The sequence below is a fragment of the Vicugna pacos genome, chromosome 5, assembly GCF_048564905.1.
Source record: "Vicugna pacos chromosome 5, VicPac4, whole genome shotgun sequence".
NCBI lineage: Eukaryota > Metazoa > Chordata > Mammalia > Artiodactyla > Camelidae > Vicugna > Vicugna pacos.
Window position 1 is genome coordinate 44,424,296 of NC_132991.1, and position 15,828 is coordinate 44,440,123.

Sequence of the window (15,828 nt, forward strand, 5' to 3'; positions counted from 1 at the left end):
AAACCTCTCTTAGCTTTTCTTTGCTGGTAGATTCTTATTTATTTGGTCACTTGACTGTTTTTTGTCAGATATCCTTGAAAACAGGCACAATACATTACATTTTTATCCATGGTGTCCAGCACAGGCTAGACACTTAAATGTTTGTTCAGTTATTAGATCATATGTCTTTCCACCTGGTAAGACAAAATAAAAGACATCTGCTTTAAAAACAACAACAAAATCTTGTTTAAATTTTAGAAAAATGCATAGTGGAAATAGATACTTGAATATTTCATAAAAGAAGTATGACTTGCTTTTTCTTTTTTAACAAACTATAGGTGGCCAGTCTTAAGGAAGTTAATTTTAGGCAGAACTTTCAAGACATGTTTTATCAAACGTGTAATTACTAAACACGCATGTTAAAAAATAATAATCTCTTTTTATATGTATAACTACTGTTTTAACCATCTTGTAAGGAGATGAAAGCGGGTATTGTCAGTTACTCTGCAGCCTGAGTCTGTATCAGTAGGGCACACAATATGTTCATTAGTGTGATAATCAATTTTCTTTTATTAGGAAGAAACAAAAGAAGTTTGATAGTCAAAATAAGTGTTGCTTCTTTTATTTCCCTCCGTTGTGACTTTTGAATATTTTAAATTTGATTTTTTTCAGTTTTACTGAGAAATAATTGACATACATCACTGTATGCTTAAGGTGTACTGCATGATGATTTGATTTATAAATTGAAATAATTACCACAATAGTTAACATCCATCATCTCATACAGATACAGTAAAAAGAAAAGGAAAAAAAACTGGTTTTTGTGATGAGAACTCTTAGAATATCCTCTTAAAGTTTCCATTTAATACTAAATCTTTTGTACCATTTAAAGCCTGTATGTATCAAAACAGCGGTGTTAACTCTAGTCATCATGTTGCACTTCACATCCACAGTACTTATTTATCTTAGAAACAATAAATCTGATTTTTAGATAGAATGGCTTCCATGTTATAGTCGTATGTTTCATGATTAGCCTAATTTTAACAATAATTCCTTACTGTATTTTAATACTGTAAAATTTTATTTTTATTCAATTTCTTTTAAAAAATTTACCTGATGTTCCAAATTATGTTGAAGAGAATAAAGGAGATGAAATTTTTAGGGGATATTAGGGGAGGCTATTTAAAGTTCATTATCAGGAAAAGGGGCCATAGGAAAGGGAGAAGTTAATATTTCAGAGAATTAAGGTTTAAGGCAACATTTTTCAGGACAAAAAGAGTAGCATAGTATGAAAAAGTTACTTTAATGTTAATATTCCAGGTTAGGAATGTATCCACAAGGGGGCGTTACGGTAGCTCAGACTGAGTTTGAGTGCTGAGTATCCTAGATGAGCTACCAGAGGCCTCAACTTTGGGTTACCTCAGAAGCTCACTCCTTCTGTTTCACTGTTTTCTACCAATGCTCCCACTCCCTACATTCGCTGTTCACCTTTTGTAGGTTCCTCATCCTGGCAAAAGCCCCTTCTTGCTAGAGGCTTTCTCCTCCTTGAAAAATAACTGGGCTGTGCACCATTCCTCACTCCTGAGACTTCTGTATAGTTCTGAGTGGTTGACTCAAACTTAACTCTAATTCTAAACCTAGGTGCATTCCCAGGTCCTTTGTGGTTTTAAAATTTCTAGTTTTTTCTTCACAGGCAGCAATGTTAATTTTATATCCTTGGAAGGCCAAGATCTAAGCTAGCAGGAAAGGCCTTCTTGCTTGGCTTTTTGTTCTAGAGAATCAGAGTCACAGCCTTATAGTGTTACTTATATGATTAGTGAATGCCATGGTGTAGATTTGTTTTTCAGTTTACTTCACATTTCTTCCTTGGTTTTCAAAGAAGGAAATAGGTATCTGTGCTCTAAACTTCTAAGGAAGCTTAAGTTCATTCACATGATTCACTTATATATGTTAATATTAAATCTTTTGTAACATTTAAAGCCTGATTTTAAGCTTTTATATACAGAACTGTGGATCTGATTGAATCACTGTTCTTAGGCAGATCATCTCAGATACTTGGCAAAAGCTAATTAATAATAGCTTATGTTATTTCTAAAGCTGATAGGACTCTTAAGCAATCTTTAAAAATTAACTCTAGAATTAAGTCTTTTCTGAGCTTTGAGAGATGAGTTATTTTAGTTTTTTTTTACTTCCTTGAATGCGTGCTTTTATTTGTCCTAGAGGGTCTTTTCTTGGAGTCTAGGAGTATAGTGGCATTACCTCGTTGTGCAATTACTGTTTTCTTTGATTTTTCTAGACTAATTGGATTAAAATATGGTAGTCATCAAATAATGCTACTCTTCTTTTTTTTCTCGTTAACATTCTTCCTCTTTCAATAGTAATTTTTTTTTCTAGATTTGTCCATTTTGTGGTATAGATTATTTATTATTGCAAGATGAATTTGATGAGCCAGATAATAACTTTGAGTCCTTAATGAGTCTTCTTTTTTAGCTGGCTTGAAAACTGTCTCTTGGTAGAAAGAATATAGTTCTGGGATAGAGATTTTTATCTGATCACAAATTTGAAGTTATGGTGATTTATTTTGCTTCTGCCTGAGAAACCATGGTAACGTGGTTGCTTCACCCCTGTAATTTATTTATTTCTGAAATTTTTATTTGAGAATTGGCTAATTTAGTATATTTATTTATGTATATTTACCATTTAACCTGTTTTCATAAAGAATTTGAAATAACATATTTTTTAATATAGTCTTAACCAACTAAGATACTGGTGATGAGCTTGTTGAGTGGAGTCACTGATATTTGAAGTCACCAGAAAGGAAAAAAAAACATTAAACCGGAAAAGAATTTTATAATTTATCACAAATAATTAGATTGATAGGAATGTTACTATTTTCCTCAAATCTTTGTTACTTAGAAAAATTATTTCCCTAAGCCTGAAGTTAAGTATGTAACTTAAAGACTACAGAATTTCCTCTTTGAAGATCTTTTAATATGAAAACATTGTGGCATCTCACTGTAATTTAGTAAAAAAAAAAAAAATTTGTGCTTACAGTGCAGTAGGCAAACCACTCTTAAGATATTACTCTTTATCCCTATATCAATTGGTACTTAGACTAAGGGAAGCCTCACAGTGAGAAGTGGACTAAAAGATGAGAAAATGTAACCTAAGAGAAGTCAGGGGTCATTAATGTTCTTTTATTTCAAATATAAGTCACATTTAGCTACCTGGTGTTATACCTGCAGCACATACCATGGTGCCATCCACGTGTGAACTACATGAAGACAATTGTTTCAGCATTGTTTCTGAGATTTAATCACAAAATTAGAAACATTCGCTTATGTTTTTTATAGTTTTTTGAAATTTGAGCAAGAATTAACCACTGTATCTTGGGAAACAAACATTCTAGCTAAGATTTTTTTCATGTTACTATTGGTTTCCAGTAGAATCTGCCATTGAAAAAATAAGACTGATGAGTTTTGTACTTATGTTTAAGATGTAATTGATCTTACTATACTTGCACATTTTGCTAGATTAGCAAACCCACTGTTTTTACTGAAGCATGTGTAAATATTTAAACATAATTTTAAGGGTTCAGTGAATGTGACTATTCCAGAAACGCAGACTTTTAATTAAATACATATTTCTTTAGATTGGCTCCTCTGTAACTAGGAACTTACCATCTTTTCAGTAGACTATTAAAAGAAGGGCTTGCAGCTCAACATAAAATGTATTAGTCACTTAATATTATACACTGAAAAATTATTTTAAAAAGATACTTGGGATTGGGAACATTTGTGGTAAAATTTAACCAGAAGATGGCAGTGATGATCCTCCTATACTCCCTGCAATGGTAATCAAAAAGTTTTACAAATGAAATAGCATGAAGTCTGCATGTTCAACTGTTGGTATATAATGTTAAAAGTGACAAGTTAGGGGAAATCATTTGCTGTTTGTTTATATACTATGAAAAATATGTATTTTTCTATAAGAAGGGATTAAGAATATTTTGGGTGTCTGTATCTTTGTCTGTACACTTCAGTTTTTTCTGAATACTGGGGTAAGGAAGTTACCATTAAGTCTTGCCTTATTTAAGTTGCATGCATCACTTTATGTTATGCATCACGTCTAGAAGGCATGCTGTTTTATGGCCTGTTTGCATTTTTCACCCAAATTGCTGGAAACTAATGGACATTTTAAAGGAGCCATTCCTTTAGCAATAGTCATTTCTCTAAATTGGCCCTTTACTTTTCCGGAGGGAAAATGAAATCATTTAAGACATTAATTTCTTTTTGAAAGAAATAATTATTTGACAAAATGAACATTTTAAGATAAATCTCAGAAGACCAGAGAGTAAATGACTTTTGAAGCAAAATTCAGAGTTTTGGTTATAATTATAAATGATCTGGTAATCTTAAAAGTGAAAAATTAAAAAGGGGAGAAGGAATGCTCTCCTTTGAAAATTAGTGCCCACGTTTGGCATTGGCTGAGATGAAGATGCATCCTTCCATAATCTTGCTTTTTTTTTTTTAATAAAAAACCCAAATGCATTTTGCCAGAGAAATTGCATGAATTGTCAGCATGCATTGTTAACTTTGTCTTTTTCCTCTTCTTTCTACTGTTCATTTTCATTCATGTACTTTTGGTTTTTGGTTTGCCATTATTTTTTCTTTTTTGTTAATTACTTCATGTTAAATTACTTTTGAAACGTCATAAGCTGAGCAACCTCTCCGTGTAGTAACAGCGGATACCTGTCTATTTCACTATTTAGTCCCTCCTCCTATGTCTCCATCCTCCAAATCCGTGAGCACACCGAGTGAAGCTGGAAGTCAGGACTCTGGAGATGGCGCAGTGGGATCTAGGTATAGTAATTTTCTTTCAATATTTTAATGATAGCATGCATTTAGTGCCCAGATACTGTCAGTCCTATAGAGGGACTCTGTAAATAGTTATGTTGAGTTAGTCCCAACATTTTGAAATCTAAATGGTGTAGAAATTGTTTGTTGTAAATTTGGGGGAAGTTTTTTTCTTTAACAGTATTTTACTGTCACACTTGATTAACTTAGCACTGGCTAGTTAACTGCTTTTATGCTGACTATTTTATATTAAAAATAGAAGTGTTAATTCATTTAAACTTTTTCCATTTAAGCAAACTTTGTATTGGTTATTATGTAAATGTTTTGGGTACAAATAGTGTGAAACCTCTCTATTATGCTTAATTTCCATTCTGTAATTGAAAATCTAAACAATTCAGTTAAACAACACTATTCTCTTCTATTAAGTTCCAATTAAGATAGAAAATAATAATGCATAAAATATCAAGAATAATGAATAACTGCTATGCAAACCTTAAGAGTATATACTCACTTGAGGGCTTTATGCTAAGTGAAATAAATCAGACAGGGAAAGACAAATACTGTATGATCTCACTTTTATGTAGAATCTTAAAAAAAAAAAAACAAGCTCATAGATACAGAGAACAGATTGGTGGTTGGCAGAGATGGGGGATGAGGGAAGGGTGAAATGGATAAAGGGGGTCAAAAGGTACAAACTTCCAGTTATACAAAAAATAAGTCATAGGGATGTAATGTACAGCTTGGAGACTATACTTAATAATACTGTGCTGCATATTTGAAAGTTGCTGAGAGAGTAGATCTTAAAAGTTTTCATCACAAGAAAAAAAATTTTGTGACTTACGTGGTGATCATTTCACCATATATACAAATATTGAATCATTGTTATGCACCTGAACTAATATAATGTTACATAACAATTACACCTCAATTTTTAAAAAAAAATTTACTTCCAAGTTTTTCTAAACTGGCATCTTCCTTGTAAAACAATATTTAATGCTTGTTTTAGGATTCTGCATACATATTGGGACTTGATTTTCAAAAGTTCAGTAAGATTTCAGCTTCTTTCCAAGGATCATATTGAGAAAAATATTATTACTTATTTCTCTTTGACACAAACACACAATAATAGCAAGTGTTTGTTTAACAGCATTATATTTTTAGACTTCTTGTGACAGCTAAAATGAAATTAAACATAGCTAGTTTAAAAAGTTAAAAATCTTTATTTAGAATCCTTATTTTGGGCTGAGAAGTTAAATGTCTTCCTCAGGAAAACCTCAACACACCTTTTAATAAGAAATAAACTATGAAGTTTTATTTTCTTTGTGCCTCTGATTGAAGTTACAAACAAGTAATGAATATCTAAAAGGGCAAGAAAAAAGAAGCAAAGGATCTAGCTAATCCAAAAACTCAATACTTTAATTAGTTTCTGAATAATCAGGTTATCATTAACAATTAGAAGGCACAAAAGGCTCACCAGCTTGAATTTGAGATGTGCTTTCCAAACCTGTTCTGTATATAGAACCAAAATTGCGAATCTAAGCAAAACTGTTGTTGAAGGTAAATGACGTAACTCTGTCATTTAAGGAAAGTCAAAACTTTCTACTTAGAAATAATATTACTTTATAAAATAGAATGTGTTATAGGTTAAAGACTCAATTTGTTTAGTCTAAATTTATTTTTAAAGGCTAAATTTATTTGTTTCATATCTGTATATTTTTATACAAATACGTTAGTATTCCTTTGCTAGTAAGCAAGTGGTATTTTTAAGAGAAGGGCTTTTTATTCTCCCTTCTACAAATTGCCATAATAAAACTATTTCCCAAGGTATTTATTAAATTTCTTTGTTTGATAGTATATATTATTTTAATGCAGATACTGTGTTCATTCTGGACTCATTGTTCTTGATTTTTGAATTAGGAGTAGAAAGATTATTTTAATGCAACATCAGCAAGCTTGCTTTCAAAAATACTATGTAACATCTTAGTGAATTAAAACATGTCCTCCTGAGTTTCATTGGAAAATTTTGAGATTATTAGAGAGACCCATTGGAATACTGTAAATAGGTATCGGAATAAATAACTATTAAGAAAAATATTTTGCGTTAGAATACATATTAATCAAATTGCCAGTTTAATGTTAAATGCTGTAGTTTACCACAGAAAATAAAATGTTCATAGTCCTTGCCTTCCTGGAACTTGCATTCTGGTGATTACATCATTAATTTACAGATATTATTCACTATATTGAAAGTTCTAAGAATAGTATGCTAACTTGGGTTTAAAGTGTAGATTTGTAATGATGAGATGTAAAACAAGAAAACAGGTATTTAAATATCTTTAGGGGTATTTGTTTTTATTAGAGAATGAGTAATAGTTTAACAGAAGAAAAAATTCTCTTTTTGAATGAGGTGACTTTATATCTTTTTAATTTTAATATATACTTTGCCTCCTTTGAGAGCACAGACTCATTTTTAATTGTTAGTTTTCAAGAGGGCTGAATATGTTCACTTTTTAATATATATTATACACTCAAAACTATGAATTCATTAAATCATTCTAGATTTCATTATTGAGAGATAATTAATGTTGTTAATTGCTATCGGCAGTGAAATAATAGCATTTTTTAATATGTGGCTTTAAAAAATTGCTAGGGTCTGAGAATGAAACAGAATGAACTTGAATCGAGCAGGCATTATGATAATGAAAGAATAAACTTGAAAATGCATGAAGATGTGTGAGATACGAACCTATACACTCAACTCCATTAGCTGGCCGAGACAGTACAAGATTCCATACTTGGAGAGTAGGGAAAATCATGTTAGACATTACCAAATATGATATCAAAACATCTAAATCATTATTTGTAAGTGTCAAAAGTTTCTTTTGGGCCCAGTGGTAATTTATAAATAAATATATAAAAGGCCATGAGAAGTGATATTTCTCTAACTTAGCAGGTTAGGAAGTTTCATGTCATTAAGTTTCTAGTTCACTTTCCCAGTCACTTCTGTTATCTCTAAAATATAGGTGACATTCAGTTGAGTAATCCATGCCTCTTGTTCCTTTTTTCCATTTTTGATCAGGCTTCTGATTTTATATCTCAGAATATTGGAATTTTACTTTGTATGTCTGCTGATGCCTTTAACAAATGTAAACTGTATTCATTGTACAATGTGTTTTCAGTACTGGCTCTATTTTAAAGTAAAGCTTTACTTGATTTTAGACTAAAATGACATCTTTAACAAGGAGGTCTATGTCATTGGTAATAGCTAGAGCTCTCATAAAATGTAAAGGCTGTGAACAGAACATTCCTTGAAGAGCATCTTATAGAACCCGTTCTGGTTTAACAAAGCCTAAGTTTGTTGCTGTTCATTGCTTAGTACGGAGTAAATATTCACTATGGCCTCTTCTTTGCATACGCACAATTCTGTTTAAATTTCAAGATCTTTATATTTTTTAAAAGAATTTCTGTAGTTCAGTCCATCTGATTGCTTTTACTGATATATAGGCAAATATAGAAATCATTTCTTGTATTTAAATATTATAGCAGTTTTAGTTGCATATTATAATTTTTTATGTAAGTGAGAAACAAATATATTTGACAAAAATGGTAGCTTAACTTTTTAATAGGGCCTTTGAGCATTATACAGTACATAATTATTACATATAGCTAACCTATAAGAATGCCGTTGTGATAAAGTACCTTTTGTACTAAATGACTAAATTTGCCTTAAATCTTTTGGAAAAGATTCAGTGTAAGTTATTTACCCAGTAGGCAAAGCTGAAACACAACTGAATATTCATTGAGGACTATTATTCTACTGAGTTTAGTTAAAGTATATCCTTTGAACATAAATTATTTTTCTTGGGGAAAAATCTATTTTTTCCTAATGACAAATCTTTAGTTGCTTTCTAAAGCAGATGACATATAAGCCCAAGGCAGTGCTTAACCCATGAATTACAGAAGGGTCACATTTTGGAAACTTTAGCTATTATGTATCCCAGTGGAATATTCTTTGATTTCCTTACCAAAAGGCTTATGTGTTGACTCATTTCCTTCACCAATATGACAATTTCCTGCACACATTTAATGCTGTGGGCAAGATTATTATATGTTAACCAAGATGTTTTTACTAATGTTTTTTTCATTAGGAAACTTAAAATTTCAACTATTTTTTATACCCTTGCTTGTCATCCAAAAATAATGTGTTATTTGGGTTATTGGATGTTTTGGCTGTTCTTATCCATTATTATGAAATATTACTTTCCCATAATCTGAAAATGCTGTCTTTTAACTATTCTGGGTTGTATGTTTGCATCTTTAACTATATTATACTTATTGCATGCACTACAGCATTGAGTGATACCTGGTGTTTTTTCATACTAACCAGAACATGTGGTTTTTAATTGTGAACATAACTTTAGCTATTCATAGAATGTATTTGCTTGACTAACTTATGGCCTTTTTTGCTAATGCTTCATGGTTGTCCTACAACCATTTAGGACGCTGCATTGGGATACAGATCCATCAGTTCTTCAGCTTCACTCAGATTCCGATTTGGGGTATTGAATAGATTTATTACCTTCCCTCTTTTATAATTAATTTGATTCTTTGTGAAATTGTCCTAATTTTATTTTGCTTAAATTTCTAATATGCAGTATATAGTTAGGAAAAAAGTGATATTTTACTGTGACATCTCATTTATCCTCTATCACTATTGAAGGAAATATTTTGTGTATCTGATTTTATAGGTACCCTAAGTCTACCTATTTAAATATCCAAATTACTTTTATTATTTCTATATTTTTGATATAAGTTTTTCTATGATATGTTACAAACTTGCCAAATTTTTTCTAATACATATTCTACATGAAATTGAACCTTTTCTAGGTTACTCAACGTGAATATTAATTTATTTTCCTGTATTAAGATTCCTTGATGACTTCTAAGGATTTGAGAGGAACAGAGCTATTGGTCTCTGTACTATAGCCCCATATTGTTATTGGTTTGTTCATATATTCATTTATTCATTCACTTATTTATTCTAGTCTCCAATGCAAATTATAAATGTTTGCTGCTGCCATTGTGTCTGACTCAGCTCTTTTCCCTTGGTAATTTGCAGCTTCTAAAACATATGACTGGTACCTTGAGGAGTTATGTCTAAAATAAGAGTAAATAAGCCTTGAATTAGGGCATATAAGAAAAGTGTATGAACTTCTTGTATATTAACTGGAAGGCCTCTTTGTTGGCTACCCTCAGGCTCCTCCCATCCCTAGTTGCTTGCTTATTCTCAATACAAGTGGCTTTGGATAAGTGAGGTATTACCTCCCTAAATCTATCACTAAATCTTAGACTATTTTGTTTGTTTGTTCTAGTATTGTGATTTGTATCTATTAGACCCTACTCAGTGACTTGTTTAAATTTTGTTGGCTTGACTGTCTTTTTTTTCCAGATATGTGAATGATTTATTTTTTATATGATTTATGTCATAAAAATCAGAATATAAAGTTTCTTATTTCAGATTTTATTCTTAAAATACTAGATTACTTCATATGTTCTTAAATCTTCCCACTTAATTCTTTGATTATGCTTTTTGTTTCTTTAAGGTTAAGCTATTCCCAAGGTAGACAACACATTAAAAATTTCTTATGGCCCACATTTGGGACCCTAGAGAAAATTAATTTTTTAAATGTACTGACTTTATTAAACTTTTTATACAGAGTTTTTATATAAGAAAAAATTATTATCAATTATATATATATATATATATATATATATATATATTTCAGATATCCTGATTTATATTCTGGAAGTTATAGCAATGTTTATTAGATTTTTTTTTTAAGACAGCTTCATTATTAAGAACTTCTTTGGGGGCTTGAAAGCAAGCTTTATTTGGTTTAGAATTTAGACATCTACTGTAATAACCAAGAAAAGATCCCCCAGATATCTAATAAAAGATATTTTTCTTTTGGTACATTTTCCTTAGCCATAGCTCTCTTCTGTTTGTTGAAAAAGAATGTATTCCTTCTATTTAAAACAGAAGTGACTTCAATAATTTCATGGTATTCAAAAGATACGTTGTGATACTCTAGGTCTAAAATATCTGTACCATAGTTTGTCCATATGTAGATCAAGGACAATATTGGCTATGCAGAGATTAGAAATTTAAAGTTTAAATATTTTATTTTAAAATCTAAATTGACTGTATTATTCTCAATTTCTGCAAAATATAAGTAGAAAAAAATGATTTTCAATAGAAACTTATTTTTCAGTCTTGAAGTTTCCTAATGGTGAAGAGAACTAAACATGGTCTGAGTGAGATCCATGTATTTGACTCTCAAAAAAATGCAGAATTATATCCCTGCCAAAAACAGTTCTTATAATCAACCATATTAAGCAGTCTGCTCTGAAATTCCTATTCTCTTTCTCTGTTATTACACATTTGCTCTAAGAAAGTAAATTATTTGCCTTTTTAAAGTGAAAAATCAACACCTTGAATGATTCAGAAATATCTTTTGTGTTTGCTGCCTTTTAATTCTTTTGTTAAAATAAAACCAATTAATTGTTCATCTAAAATTTCTTGAATAAAACAGGGATTTAAATTATAATGTTGGATATACAATGTTTAATTCTTACTTTTCCAAAATAACATGGTTTGATGTAGTTAAAATGTATCATTTGTTGTATTTAAAAACATTTATTTTCACTTTGTTTAGACGAGGACCTATTAAACTTGGAATGGCTAAAATTACACAAGTTGACTTTCCTCCTCGTGAAATCGTCACATATACAAAGGAAACTCAGACTCCAGTTATGGCTCAACCCAAAGAAGGTATCTGTCCTTCATATGATTGTCATTAAGCCCCCATATTAAATGAGTGGATTCTTTCTTTCTTTTTTTCCTCCTTCCTTTTTTGTTTTTTTGGCATATTTTCTCAAGGAAACATAAAACTAGTGCTTTGGGTTTCTGAATTTATGTATTTGTTCCTTAGAGTCTTAAAACTTTTACTTTTAGAAGTTATGAAAAGTAAGCTGCATGTATGGTTTCTAATTTTGTTGACATGAATATAAATATTTCAGTCTTCATTTTGTCATTGATATGTGCTGCTTTAGAAGGAGAGCAGCTTAGGAATGTTTTATTTCTGTGTCATGAGTGTAATTCTTCCCTAAAAGAGAGTGTATCCCATAGTAGATGAAATCATGTTAAATTATTTTCTGTGGAGCATACTGTGTTCGGACGTGCTGTCATTGTTATCCATGTTAATGAACAAATCTAGAGCTAATTCGTAAACTTCCTCTTTTATGATCTAAGGGCTGTACTATGTTGATTATATAGGAGCCTTTAATCTGTGTGAAATGGAGGGAAGTATACACAGACGTTGTGTTGAATATGGATTCCTTTGATTCTTAAACAAACCAGAAGGAATTACCATTTTTACACTGGGGACTAATTTTCAAAATCTCATCAGATAGCTAATGATTCAGTATAAACTTAGTATGTAGTTCTTATTTTTCCAAGGGAAGCTAATAAATTTACATCAAATAAAGGAGGTTTACTTAAGATCCCCAGTGCAGATTCACAGCTTCTTATCTGAAAACTTTGGAGCTACATGTGTATATTAGAATTCAGAATTTTTCAATGTCAGAAAAGTAGTAAAGTACATGTACCTTATGTAAATACTCCAGTAGCATCTAGGGCATTAATATTTCAGTAGCAAAAGATATGAATATTCAAACTGAGATAAATAATGATTATTGATAGCTTTACCTCCGGTCATTTCAGGGTTTACCACCAAATGAATTTCGGATTTTAGAGTTGGTGATATTTTGGAATTGTGGGCCTATAATAAATTATCTGTTTACCAATCTGTGCATAAGTATGCCATACTTTTGAAATGGATTGTTTGAAATGTAAAGCATCCTGAGGCTATTTTGGATGATGCCTATTGTAATATACCTATAATTATATTTAGCTTCCATTTTAAAAAATAAATTTTTCTAATTATTATAGTAGTATTATCATAGAGAATTTAGAAAAGACAAAGGATATAAAGAGGTAATGTCTATGCTGTAACTATATAACAGCCATTGTTAATATTTTGTTTCCAGTCCATTTCCTATGGTGGATTTTTCAAAAATTAATACATCTGCATGTACACAAACCAAAACACACATTATACTCACATATGGTTTTATATCCTACTTGAAATTTGCATTTTTAATTGCTTATTTTTGACATCCATATAAATTTTAAAATGAATGTGTAAATGTCTTTGAACTAATTTGAATGTATAGTTGCATAGTATAAGACTGGCAGTTTTTCACAAAATTCTTTTTCCCATTTTTATTTTGCAAATAATTAGAAAATTTAAAAGATCATGATTTGTTAGATAAGCTGATGACCCAGAAGTTCAATATAAACTGTGTTCTTTTCAGTTTGAAATTATTTGGGGCAAGGATTTTAGCAGCATCATACTTCAGCTTCTTTTCCAAATTTTCTGTGAGTACAGGGACTGTTTCTTCTTTATTGCTGTAATGCCTGATCTGAATATTGCATGGCGTATGGTAAGTACAAACTCAAATACTTGGTGAAGGAATTGCTTTTACCTGCTCGAGAGAACAATTTATTTACTTGGGATTTTTTTTCATGCCTTTACTAAGTCACTACTGGGAAAACAGGTTATTTTCAAGAGATAGTACTGCAATATAATTATTGATGAAATTAGGTGAAAAAGAGTAATTAGTCTCAGTTCTTGGTTTTAATATGACCATATCATATTCTAATCATAATTTGCTCTTAGATCCATAACTGAAACATACCTTCTCCTTTATAACCTTCTTGAATTCCATAATGACATAGTATATACATACGAACATGTGCTGTTATTTTGTGTTCTGTGTATCCCTCTGAGTGCTATGAGCAAAATTGAACCTGGTAGCATCTTTCAAATATGTTATCTTAGTTACTTGTTTGTAACAGCTCTTAAAACTTCATGTTCAAATTGATAACTGAAATTTTAATGGCAAGTAATCTTATTACACATCAAGTATAGTGTAAGGTGCTTTGTATTATCTTAATCCTCTCACCAAACCTTGAGTTAAGTATCGGTTCTATTCACACATGAAGAAGCTGAACCTGAAAGAAAGAGTTTATCAAAGGTTACATAGCGAGTAGCTAAGATTCTAAACCAAGTCTGACTGATTCCAAGGTGTACTTTCTCTCTCCTGCTGCCACAGAAGCAGCACTTCCCTGCCTTTATAGCAGTCACCTCTGGTAAGAAATTCAATTTATATTACAATCCAGTACACATAGAGATAACAGATGTGTACAGATAACCCCCAAATTTCAGAAGTTCACTTCATGCCACTTTGCTTTTATGAAGGACCTATGTTAGTACCTGTTTTTGCCAACCAGAAGAAATCTGAGGGGGATTTTTGCTTTTCCCAAAAAAGACGAAAGAGCTAAAATAGCATTCAGCGTTTGTTTTGCAGCCAGCTGTTACAGAAGTGGCGTGCACCCAGAGTAGAGAGTGGCACCGCCAAGCATAGCTTTGTATTGCTTCTGTGAGCATCTTTGCTGTATCTCAGTTTATTTTGTACATCCATTAACAAGATGTTTCCTAAAGTAACTATTTCTTCACTTTCTACCATTTCGACTAAGGAAAGTTTCATAGGATTGTTCCACTTTTGGATAGTGGGGGAAGCTTGTAACTGATAAAAAAGTTTTATCAGTTCTTTTTCTGCTTTTACTTATGATTCATTACTTATGATTATGTTTCATTGTTTCAATGTTGACCATAACATACTAAATTTATTCATTTAGACCTGTAGTTTGAAAAACACTTCTTTAAAGGATAGCATGGCTTAGTTAACTTATTTATTAGTAAATTTGCATCAGGATAATATCATTTTATAGTATTGGCTAAGAGTAATGAATAAGCAGCTTTGATCTTCACAATAGAAGGTAAAAGTGACAAGATCAGTTTCTAATGGATATGTGTGTCTGTATCAGTACCACTACCTTTAAAATTTTCCTGTGTGGACTAGACTTAGATGTTAGTTTTATAAAGGTCCAGTTTATTCATTTGTGACCTAACAAGTATTCATTGATTCTACATGCTTAATGAATATATGTTATATGCTAATTATTTCCTAATTTTTTTTAGTTTTAGGTTGAGGTATAGAAGTGAAGGAGAATGAGAAATGTACCCCAGTACCACAGGGCCATCTTTAACGCTGGGAGCTATTTATAAAAATGAGATGATTTCCTTTCTATATCATTACACTTATTTTCACGTCTAGGGCTCTTATATTGTTTCTTTTCCCAATTTGTGGAGGTTTTAGACAGAGGGAAAAAAACCCTGAAATTAAGGTTTTATAATGAAAACACTTTGTGCTTAACTATACTTGTACTTGGCCATTGGTTAAATACAGTGGTTCTCAAACTTAGCCTGGTTGGTTCTCATTTAAGAAGTATATAACAAATTCCAAAACTCACCATGAGGCAAAATTGCTGAAATCACAGTTTGAGTATAACAGTAAATTAAACTTAGGTAGGCAGTGTAATTAGTGCAGAAGTAACGTGAGTTACCAAACGGAAGACAAAAATTGATCCTAGACTTTTTTCTTCATTTTTTAAAAATGGCTGAATCTGTTCTTTTAAAAAGCAGTTTTTATTCTGCCTTTTTTTTCTTTCATTTTTCCTATTCTAGCCATCTTCTTGCTTTCAAGTTTACTCTGTAAGTTGGAGTACTGTTTCTGAACTGAGATGCTTTACTGTCTTAAAGCACCTACTGTGAATGAGATTGACTAGGAACATGTGACCTCAGTCAATTTCACTCTCGGTAGGTAAAAAAAAACTTCTCATGGCAGGACTGTGGTGCCCACAGATATACTCCTGGAAAAGTTACTTTCTTCCCTTACCTTTTAAAAGTTTTTGACTCTTGAAAATGGCGTTATTTTTTCTTACCTACCTTATCAGTATGGATTTTTT

At 31.2% G+C, this 15,828-nt stretch overlaps 1 protein-coding gene across 9 annotated transcripts in view; it reads left to right on the plus strand.

The window, feature by feature from the left end:
* DYNC1I2 (dynein cytoplasmic 1 intermediate chain 2) overlaps positions 1-15,828 on the plus strand; it is a 46,229-nt gene that overhangs the window by 8,662 nt on the left and 21,739 nt on the right. For 5 of the 9 annotated variants that reach the window (XM_031678352.2, XM_072961153.1, XM_015247724.3 and 2 more), the window contains 3 exons: positions 4,751-4,841; positions 9,335-9,394; positions 11,552-11,667. In XM_031678352.2, coding sequence (XP_031534212.2) covers positions 4,751-4,841; positions 9,335-9,394; positions 11,552-11,667 — 267 coding nt within the window. The remainder of the gene's footprint in view (positions 1-4,750; positions 4,842-9,334; positions 9,395-11,551; positions 11,668-15,828) is intronic. The other 4 variants (XM_006213953.4, XM_006213955.4, XM_006213954.4 and 1 more) reach the window with 1 other exon arrangement.